Genomic DNA, 12,319 nt, shown 5'->3' on the forward strand with positions numbered 1-12,319 from the left:
ATACCGCTTGTGAACTGATAATAACGACACAGCTGTCGGTGTACTTTCCACTATTATTGAGCCAAAACTGTTTAAGTTATTAAGACGTAACTTGCATCAGTCAAATCCTCTACTCATAAATATCAGTTAATTTTATATAGTTTATATTCATAACATTACTTGTTGTCTGCTGATATCGATCCAAATGCCGCACGGCATACAGCTGACGGACTATGCAGCGGTGACGTTCTGAATGACCTTGACGTTTTTTGTTCCTACTGTTGATAGGTTATTATATAGGCTAGTTGTTTATAACTGATTGCTATGTTGTAAAATGGATGATCCTTGTTGTTAAATTTATATACGTGAACTATTGGATGATGAAAATATTAGTTCTGATGATGAAAATCACACATTGGCTAATAAAGTGCATGATGATATTTCTTTGTCAGATTTGTTGTCAGGTAGTCTGAATGAATATAAACTAGTGGAATGAGAGTTGGGTTGTGAAAATTGATAGTAACAGTGAAAACAATTCATCATTATCTAGTATACCTCTTGCCCAAAGAATTTATCAAACACCAATATGGGTGCTTACTGCCAAAATAAGTAATACATACTTTACATTTTTATCAAAAAATTATTTTGTTGTTGTAAAATATATATATATATATATATAATCTTTTCGTTCTCTACAAAACTGTGTACATTTTTTACATTTACAGTATCTTACTATCTCATGTCATGTGAAAGTTACATGGAGTGAAACTTAGAAAACAAAAAATGTATAATACATTTTTTTCAGTTTATGTACAATTAAAAAAACAATACTCTAGTAAGAGCATATTTGCATTATTTTAAAGTCTTCCCTGGTTTGTAGCAAAAAAACTGATATATAACACTTGTTATTTAGCATTTAGCACATGTTTTTGTAAAATATTCTAAAAATATGTTACGCAAAGACAACAACCAGTGTATCATTCTGGGAGTTTCTTATTATCAGTCGGAGGGTTAATCTGAGTTCTTAAAAGACTTTTTGTCACCATGAAGTCTCAATCTTGTACATCGTGGACTGTCGATTTGAGTATGTTTAACTGGAGACTTCGTTGGACAATTTTTTTTGGCCTTCTGATGCAAGATTTCTTAAATTTTGTCGTCTCCTGTTTTTGGTTGACCAGTTGAATGTCCTTTCAACACAATTCCTGTGTCATGAAACTGATCAAACCAGTAACGAATTGTTTTATCTATCATTTGGCGATTTTTGACCTCGATACGTAACTCGAAACCGACACTATATATTAACATTCCATTTCCATTTCAGAACACACTTTACCTTGTGTTGTGAAAAACAAAATTGAGTTATTTCAACGTCAATTTGATGTTTTTACCATTTAGTTATCTTTTTAAGTAATGGCCATTCAAAATCCTGGCATTCTTTTTCTTTTTATTATTACTATACATTGGTGTTAAGCAGTAGAATAATTATGGTGCCCATTGTCCCTTATGTAGCAAGAATAATAGGGTTAGGTGTGTTGTAATAATTTTAGTTCTCAATCATTCCTGTTCACACATAGAATATTTTTATATTTTACTGATCGGTACTCTCTTTAGGGATGTTTTAAATCCGTTGCCATTACCCCTTGGTGCAGTGATGTTGCAGCCCGCGATGAATGCAGGAGGTATTATTGTCAGCCTATTAAGCTATTTGTTCTTTTACTAGGTTTTTATAAATGTTTGAGATTTTCCAAAACTTAATTTTTTATGTTATTTTATAATTGACTTTTTAAGTATTTTCCTTATGAAGAAAACAACAAATAATATGAAGTGACTAAAGTAAATATTTTTCAATATCAAATTTGCATATAAGACCTACAGAGCCAAACAAGGCCGGGAGAGTGTAGTAAAAAGTGACAAATTTCACTAGGAAGGTAGAAACTGGCGGAAAACATGATGATAAACGGACAGTCAGATAAAAACATAAAATTATCCTCAAACACAGTTGTTAGACTAGTTTTCCCAACTCAAATTCCCTGTGTTTTGTCTGGTACATGCTAACAACCTGTTATCTCCTTCTTATGAGAGATAACCTTATCTATCCTTTTTAGCCACTCACTTTGTTGGAAACATGTCAAATTCATACTTGAAATTATTATCATAATGTATATGTTTAGTTTCTGATTGAAGAATATGTAGCAAATGTATTATAAGCCTTGGCTTTATTAGGCTACTAAGGTGTATTGTCTGTAGTGCCATTTATCTGTTTAAATTCCAAATTTTGTGCATAGTAGTATGCAATGAAGCATTGTTTTGGTGAGTGAGTGATTGTTTTTCACACAGAACAAAATTTCACTGCAAGTTACACAGGGTTTCCTTGCACAGACTTGGGTGTGAGGTGCCTCTAAATAATCAGTTTTATCAGTCTATATATAGATTAATAGGTGCATACAAATAATTGACTTTTTACATCAATAGCTATAATATATAAACTCATTTAATTAATAATTTATAGTCAAATGCTTACTCCATACTCAAATATATAAAATTGTAAGAAACTTTAAAGAAAATACTACTGCACTGAAAGACGATCGTACAGACTTCAATTGACATGTTTTCATTTAAAGTAAATTTTAACAACCAATAGCATTTAAAAAATAAAATAGGTATCCATCTTTATTATTTTAAAACTTATTGCTGAGCATCATATCTGTTAGTGTGTCCTTACTACATCAACTGACTTGCAGACGTTTATGAGGTTCATTTTTATATAGACAACATTGGTTCAAAGATGGTGCATGTCACCCCATGGGATTTGCCTGAGCATTAGTGAAAATTTTAACATTGGTATTAAATGTAACCATAATGGCAATGAGATCATTTTATAATAAAACAAATTTTTAGACGGAGTACAGTATAGTCATTTGGCATTTTAAAACGTGACATAGTAACACATTTAATAAGGATTCTCTATTGAATTGGTCATTGTCTATGTGTGGTCGATATTTATTTGGTGACTCAAAATATATCTTATCTTTTCATGTAATTTTATTTAATTAATGACCAATTCATTCTTCCCGCTTCAGCTCAACCTTAGTGTGTAATATTTACATGTTAAATTATTAATATTATTGGTTGAGCATTTAGCGAAGCCTCTCCTGCCAATTGCTGATGAAAGAAATCTGATTTCTATCTGTCTGTATGCACAGTAAGTGTCGGACAAGTAGATTTAGATTTTTGAAATTTGGTTTCTTTACTTCCAATACGCAAACTTTCATCATTATTGAAAATTATAAACATTGGTCCAGAAAATCTTCATTTCTGTTTGTCAAAAAGTGACTGTTCACATTGGTCTTCTGGTTATCCACTTTGGCAACAAGAAAAATGTTTAAGTTAAACCTTTTTAAAAATGTCATGGCTTTGGAAATGTCAGCAGTTGTGCACCTTACTGTCTATACATTGTTTGTACAGTAATGTGACAAGATAAAGAATTTTTAATTTTTCTAAAATAATGATTTATGTAGTAGTACTGTACCTAATTCATGGTCTATAGCCCCGGAACCTTGTCAAACAGTTCCAAAATATTGTAGGTATTCACTACATGTTTCAGATCAATCATTCCATCATCAGGTGTTATTTTAAAACATTTTTTAAATCGTTGACAACCCCATGTGGAGCAGTATTTATTAATATTTAACCACCTGATGAAGAAAGGATTGTTCTGAAACGTGTAGTTGACATCTACAATATTTTTGATAGGTTTGACAACGTATACAGTAGTATTATATTTTTAGCTATAAATTAATTCATATAGATTACAAATACAGGCTTGACAAATTTATTTTATAGTAGTGTACTTAAAATGAATATCACATATAAGAAAATATTTAAGAAATAACATATTTTGACATTTAATGTCTGTAAAAATATATGAATGAATATAAATAAATATTATATTTTTTAATATATTAAAAATAGTTTTAGTTATTAAAAGCCTTTTGTCTAGACACTTAGACTTCCTTTTAATAGTTTCAGTCCACTATAACAAGAATCCTTGACTAAGGAACCCTTACTTTTCTCACTTCTGGACTAAGGAACCCTTACTTTTCTCACTTGATCTTGTGAAAGCAATATAGATGTTGCTAAATAGATGAATACAAAACAATATTAATTGTACTTGTCTTATTAATTTTGTATGGTAACAGAAATTATGTAGTGTTACTGGTGCATTTACTAGACCTCAATAAAACCTGAAGATTAAAAATCCCCAACTTTAAAAATTATAACAGATCTCAAGTATAGTATAATCAACAGAAAGATAAGTGGCTATCTAATAACTACTTCAAACAGCTAATTGATCTATTCTAGATTCTTTTGAATAGTTAGGTTAGGTATACCACAGAAAAGAAAATAATGCAATATACTCAGTTTAGATGACAATATGCCTTTATTATCTGAGTATGTTTATTAGCATTGAAATTAACATGCATAAAATTTGTTTATTAAAACAATTTTGTAAATTTATGAAAGAACTAAAACTTACACAGCTGAAAATTATTTTTAAATGATAGTTGGGGTTAGTCTGTGAAAAGGACATTTTTGTTTCTAAAATAGTAATTTTACTGTTTAAAAAAGAAAGAAACTTATAGTTATTTACCATTGATTGCAAATTTAGGAGTGTGTATCTTATAACATTTTGTATAACTTTATAGAAGGTGATATAGGTGAAGATAGTACAAACTGGCATAAACTCAAAAATATTCAAAAGAAGCAGAATTTTGTAATAGCCAAGGAAGTTTATTGGTCTTGGTTAAATTAAGACGAGTTTTGATTGGTTGAATTTTTACTGTGTACAAATTAGTCATAAACTGTTTATAACAATTCACATAGTGAAAGTTATTTTTACATATTAATTTGATACAAAGTTATTTGATAATTTTTTCATGTTATGGATATTCTGATCCTATTTCATATTTTGAATTCATACTGATGATGGATGATTTTATGAGGTATCAATTCTGACAGTACTAAGGTAAATAGTGATTTATAAATCAACTACCACTCCAATTTCAAACAATTATTTTTAATAAGTTCTATGGACTGTTTTAACTACCTCATTATAAGGACAAAAACAAGAAAATACATATTGAATAAAATCATATGTAGAATTTATTCAAAAAATAATTTTTTAAATTGGGTTGTTAGTAAACTTAAACAAAATGTTACAATTCTAAGATAAAAGAATTAGAATTCTGTACAAATATTTGTTTTACCAGATTCTCTTACCCATTTATAAAATATTGCACAAATTTGTTGTCTAACTGGTAATTTAAATTAACTTGTTAATTTGAGTAAACTTCACTCAAATTAACAAAATTAAGTTTACTCAAATTTTGTTTACATTTTCAGTCAGATATGCAAATGGATTGTGCGTTAGATTTGATGCGTCGTCTTCCCCCTCAGCAAATTGAGAAAAACTTGAGTGATTTGATTGACCTAGTACCTAGCCTTTGTGAAGATCTTCTGTCCTCTGTTGACCAACCTCTGAAAATTGCCAGAGATAAAGAATCAGGCAAGGACTATCTGTTGTGTGATTACAATAGAGATGGAGACTCATACAGGTATGTTGATTGTTATTACAATATCTGAATGAACATGTCCAATCATAAACTATGAGTGTGAAACAAGTATTGTGCTGTTGAGTAGTTTCAATTTTATCAAATAAAGACTGTGCAATAAAATACAAATAAAATATTGCACATGTTAAGTGATTGCCAAGTATCTTTAAAGATTGGATAAAAATAACTTTAAAATATGTATGGCTAATTCATTCAATGAGATTTATTACAGTATTACTTAGAAATATTTCAACCAATATTTCATATCGTATTCTTTTTTTTTCAAAACCTTTTGAACAAACTATTTAATTATGTTTTTGTCAAACTATAACTGTATTCAGAAACAATTTTAACAGAATTGTCACTAGCCAGTTGAATCTATTTGGAAAGATCTTGTTAAAAATATATTAAATTTTCATTTTAATTTTCATCAAAAGTGCTATTGAAGCCATAAACAATAAGTTAATAAAATGAAGGTTAAATTTCGATTGAGCCTACCATGGATGTTTTAACTTGTAAAATATCATTAAATGTTGCATTTTAATTTTAATTTAAAATGCTATCCAAACCTTAAACAATACTGTAAGTCAATATATGAAGCTTAAATTTTGATTGAGTATGTCGTGTATCTTTTAAATTATAAAAATCCTCAAAACTTTATTTTTTTTTAAATTTAACACATTTGCTATATGGCAAACAAGAAGAAAAAGGTTAAATAAGTACAGAAAATATTTTATTGAGAAAACTTTTGTGGTGGAAAGGTAAAGATGAAAATTTAAAGAATGTTTCCAGTTTTACTTCATGGAATAATGACATTACAAATTATGTGTATTGGGGAAAACCACATATTGTGCAACTTATTTAGAACTTATCTGGAGTGCCCTCCTACTAATTTCATCACATTGTATGGTCGAGAGACAAAAATCAAATTGAACAATGTTGGCAGTTACAAGTATTTTCTGGAGTAGTGATGTCCCAAGTTCCGCTTATTGTGTATGTTATATACTGTCATAACTTGTTCAAAATCATAAAACAAAATTATGAAAATTTAAACTAGATACTTCACAGAAAGTAATGGCCATAGTTTTTTTTTTTTTTTTTTTTTTTTTTTTTGAATGTTATTATTCTGATAAAAATTTCTCTCAGAGGAAGGACAATAAATGCTGAGAGGTATTGTAAAATTTTGTCAAAGCTTACATACTCCATTCAAAATTGGTATCAGGGACTACTTTCTTATGTCATCATTCAGTTTCATGTTAATGCAATGTTGGAGATGGAACTTATATTGGTTTCTTGTAATAATTGGGTGAGGCCTTTTGATAGCTATCTTCGTTAGGCACTTCACAAAAGTAAATATATAGAGTAAAATCTTTATCTGATGAAGATAGTCTTGCTATGAAAAGGTTTCAAACAACAAAAAAGTTCAAAATATTCGTAGTTGTAAATTTTTAATATAATGTCAAAAATATGTTCCAAAATTTTAAAATCTTAATTTGTTTCTTAGTTAAGTAATAAATTAATATTAGTAACAACATTTTGTACTGTGATATATTAGGAATGTACGTCTCTTTATATTCCCAGTTTGCTATTTAACCTCTGTGTTTGAACTTAACCTTTACAGATCTCCTTGGAGCAATACTTATGACCCTCCTCTGGAAGATGGATCAATGCCTTCGGAGAGACTGAGAAAGTTGGAAATAGATGCCAATCATGCATTTGATCAGTATAGAGAAATGTATTTTGAGGGTGGTGTATCTTCAGTATATCTGTGGGACTTAGATCACGGATTTGCAGGTAAATCATGTGTTTTCTTTGTTTTACAGTTATGACACCAATGAATATTCAGCTATTTATATTCAGTTTGTTTTTAATTACAACTACATTGGTTTGAATAGGCATAATTTAATATTCTCAAATGTGAAATTCAATTTACTGTGTACACAGTGCTGTGTATTAAGGGCAAGCAAAAAACCCAAACCCCTTACAATATTTGAAACATAAATATTAAAAATGAATAAATATCTTTTCACTATAAACGGTAAACACTGTGCTCATTGCTTTCAAAATACAAGGGATATTTGTTACTACTATCTGATATTTCTGTTGACTATTGCTTTTATTTCATAAAACTGAAAACCGTAGATTATTTTGCTTAAGCTCTATAGTAGTATGTAGTGGCAGTTTAAATTCAATTTAGTTTAAAACTTTACAAGCAAATATTTTGAAAATCTTATTGTTTTTAATGTGTTGCAATGCATATAATAATCTGCTAAAATTGTACTTATTGTGCAGCACCTGAAGTTGTAGTTTCAGGTATTGACAGTAAGGGGGTGTAAAAATCATTTATGAGTCCTTAAAAGTCAATAATATTCCAGAGGAAAACTCCAGAACCCTCCTGTTTTGAGTGTTCTCCATACCTCACAAACTCAAAGGATGTATCAGTAACATCATGAATAATTGTCTACATATGCTACTACATCTACCTTGTGTTTACATTAATTCTACCCTAAACCCCACTTATAAGTAGCATATTTCTTATCGTAGTTCTTAAAATTATGCAGCCAGTGTCATAATTACTATCTGAGTTTTCTGGTTTACACTCTGATGAAACATTGTTAAAACACAATGAAAATGTTGATATCTTTTAGTCTCAATGTGGAAGTCAGTCAACAGGTGTTAAATCGAAAACTGCCATAAACCATATGCTTTGCAGGTGAAATGTACAGCTTAGAATAATAATTCTTACAGTAAATACATACCATACACCCCATCATCAAATTTACCATGTAGAAGTTGAAAATCACAGGCATTTGCCATGTTTGGACATGGTGACAGAGAGGAAATTAGACAGGAGAATACGATATTTCATATATAGGAAACTAATACTCAATAAGAGATACCTGAACACAAAATCTCGCTATCATCCAGATCAGAAATTCGCAGTATAGTATACATTAATTAATCATGCAATCAACATATAAGCTAAGCTAAGTATAATGCAGAGAAGAGGATATTACATTAAACATTGCATGAGAATGGGTATATTAACACACGTTCGCTGCTAAAAAATTAAGTAATGTATGTTGTTGCTAGAGGCTAATTTTTTTTTATTAGTATTCACTTACCAATTTAGTTGTTGTGACACGGGTTGGTACAGAAAGGTCATCAAACACCAAAAGAGCCGAATTTTCGCCATTTTGGAAAACGTGCAGTAGATCTACCGCACACGCTCCTGGGGCCAGTCTCTCTTCGAAGCGCGCACCGTTTTCCTTATTGTTTTTGAAAAACAGACCACTAACGATTGTTTATAATAATACTGGGAACAAATCACTTAGTATAACTAAAAAATATATTGATAAAAAAACACTAAAAACTACTATTTACAACCCAACCATCCTCCCCAAGGTACGCTTCATTAGTCATGGAATTGGTCAAAACAATGTGGGACACACAACCCAGGCTGTCCTTCACATTCTAAACACTGCCACATCACGTATTTCTTTCTGCCATTTGCATAGCAAACTCTGCACCTCTTTTGTTTACTTCTCTTTCCCACAAGCCACTTTTTCTGTAATCCCGTGAGGGTACATGGGGGACGCGGCGGCGCTTCAGAGGTCGAGGAGGCTCGGGAACGTCCGGGAGTAGCTTGTCAATAACCTCCAGACGGAAGTCGTACAATGGCATTTTGTTTTCTCCACTTGATGTGCGAACTTCGTTATAGAGATAGTGTGCATTCACTAACATCATCTGAATTACGTGGACAAAAATCTTTTTATACCAACCGCAGTGTTTTCCTTTCGCAAGGATAATATGAATCATTTGGTCACTGCGGTCCACGCCTTTCATAACATGGTTGTATTGAACAATTGGTAGTGGTTTTAGTCTCTCCAAACCACCTCGATTAATTGAATTCACCATGTCATTTTCGAAATTCAGTGGATATGTAAGAGACAACGCGTTTTGTCTTTCCATTTGGCGACAAACAACACTTTCGGCGTAGCGGGCGATGGTTTCACCCTTTTTCAGGGTTGCCGATTTGAACTTCAGGAGATACGTATTTTCTGTCCAGCCGAAGAAGTTCCAGTGCAAATATGTATTCCTACGGAGCAGGCTTGAGGCAAGAGTAAAACTATTATAATAATTATCCATAAATAAACTGTGGCCACAAATTGAGTTTCCCTTGCATCAGCTTCAATACAACATTGGCTGCATGCCCCTTACCACCGTAATCATCTAAAACTCCGCAATACATAAAAAAACGAAGTAGTAGGCCATGGGGGTCACACAAACTGTACAGTTTGATGCCCGTACTTATGGCGCTTCCCTTTTATATATTGCCTAAAGTACAACCGTCCCCTCCATAAAACCATTCCCTCGTCAATGCACAACTTTTTTTTGAGGATAATAAATTGAGTCCATTTTATTGTTGAAGTAGTCAATTAGAAACTGTACTTTAGAAGCTCTGTTGTTTGGGTTTAGGGTACCTTTCAAAATTAATGCATCGCAAAATAAGCATGAAATTTGTCCCTGGCCATGAATTTGGGGAAGCACGTTGAAAAAACAGCTTACAAGTTTTCCAATAGTCTTGTATTCGGGGTAATTGTAATATTCCCATGTGCAGCAATAGGCCAATAAAAACATTTGAGATCCTCCACGGTAATGTCTTTCCATTTATGGATTCGTGAGCCTGGGGTTGTAGTAGGTCCACAGAATAACTCCAACGCGTATCTATTCGTAGTAGCCACAATGCCCTCCAAAAAAATCACATCCACCAGCAACAAGAAAAAATTGATTGGGGTAATCTCATTAGGCAAAGGGACTAAAAACTTTTCCTCTTTTGTAAACGGTACATCTTTCATACCTATAGTTTGAGGACTCCATTGTGGTGGTCTTACGTCATAGTCTGGGTCCTTCAACCTCTGAACTCATCAGTCTCGTATTGTTCATCGTCGAGGTCCGGAGCATAACCAGGGACACCAGGGTCGTCTTCATAATCAGAATCACTATTAGCCACAAACTGACGTCTATTCTGGATTCCACTAGTTCCAGGAGGCAAATCCATGTCTATTGTATTATAAGAATAACACTAAACACACAACAAAAACGGTAAAATTTGAAGTAGTCTAAAAACTAACCACAAAAACGCTAACTGAGAACGGCGACCACAAAAAACGCAGGAAAAGTATATCCCCACGAGCGGCAAAACGGACAACCATACACGACGAGTGCTGAGAGCACACTGACTGGGTTTCTAAACAATGGCGCTGTGCAGTAGATCTACGTCATGCGCGCCTGGCGCGAGGCAGCCATGCAGTAGATCTACCGCAACCGCATTGAACGTGTTAAACCTCAGATCAATAAAACCCTCGAAAACAAATTATGAATGTTAACCCTTTGCGTGCCACGGCGACGATATATCGTCGCCAAAAACCCTTGCGAAAAGTGCCAGGCGACGATCCGTCGTCGCTGTCTGTTATCGTAATTTTTAACGCTTTATTTTTCATGAATTCTTTTCACACCAAAATTGTTTTATTTGTTAACTATCCTGCAATAGATAAATAACAGTTCACATAGTCCTTTAATTAGTGAAGATAAAAAAAAACACAGAATAATAGAAGCAACAACAGCTGGCGGTGATCAACTGGGGCACGTTGGTGCGTAAACAACTTGCTACGTATAGCAGTCTGTTCGGTCACATGGTTGTGTTTACATCGTTTTGAGGTTAAGATCTCTAAAATGCTTTGTTAAATTGATATCTTTGTAAGTTTTAGTAGTTATTGTGACTGTTTTTTCATGTGTTATTAATAATAGACATTCAGAAATGGATCGTGATCACTTAACTGTAAGTGAAGTTGACAGACAACTACTGAGTGATTTGTCAGGTAGTGATAACGATTCAAACTTTTCATTGTCCGATATTTTTGATGACACTGATGAAGACCCTACTTACACACCAGAACAAGACACCCAACCGAGATTTGTGAGTCGTAATTCCCCGACCATAGGCTCTCAATGTGACAGTGATACTTTAGTTCAACTTTGTGTGTGTGTGTGTGTGTGTGTGTGTGTGTGTGTGTGTGTGTGTGTGTGTGTGTGTGTGTGTGTGTGTGTGTGTGTGTTCACAGTTCACAACCATCTTTATTCAAAAAAATTCATAATTTCACAATGTATTTTCCCAATGCACCATGCAAGGTGCGCGCGGGAACATCTTAATCTATATTATTGTTCATTACTGTTTGATGCTGGCAGTCCTCATGCAACAGTCCATTCTATATTACAAGTATAAATTTGTTGATTTTTTGCAGACTGAAATTTAAACTTTCACTGTAAGAATTGAGGTATTTACTGTATAATAATCCATCGTGCTATGCATTAACAACGCTAAATATTCAACAAAGATACATTGAAATGAAACTACACATGAAATTGATTAATCAATTACCTCGCACCGATTCCGCACAATTACCCTATACAATAACTCTAATTTCAACAATGTATAATAATAAATAAGCAACATATGAATCCATAAATACATAACAAATGAACAGTAACAATATAATAAATGTATGAATACAATGTTTAACAATAAATAATTAACATTATGATAAATCTATAGATATTATAACAAATAAACAATAACAACGAGATAAATCTATAGATATTATAACAAATAAATAATAACAACGATATAAAACTATAAATTTATAACAGGTACAGTAAAAGTGAAT

General features: G+C 32.2%; 1 protein-coding gene across 1 annotated transcript in view; it reads left to right on the top strand.

The window, feature by feature from the left end:
• The window catches only part of LOC124362772 (F-actin-capping protein subunit beta), a 28,499-nt gene that overhangs the window by 1,394 nt on the left and 14,786 nt on the right, over positions 1 to 12,319 (top strand). The window contains exons 2-3 of the mRNA XM_046817543.1: positions 5,383 to 5,594; positions 7,213 to 7,385. Of these exons, the coding sequence (XP_046673499.1) occupies positions 5,383 to 5,594; positions 7,213 to 7,385 (385 nt within the window). The remainder of the gene's footprint in view (positions 1 to 5,382; positions 5,595 to 7,212; positions 7,386 to 12,319) is intronic.

Source organism: Homalodisca vitripennis, chromosome 5 (genome assembly GCF_021130785.1).
Source record: "Homalodisca vitripennis isolate AUS2020 chromosome 5, UT_GWSS_2.1, whole genome shotgun sequence".
NCBI classification, from domain to species: domain Eukaryota; kingdom Metazoa; phylum Arthropoda; class Insecta; order Hemiptera; family Cicadellidae; genus Homalodisca; species Homalodisca vitripennis.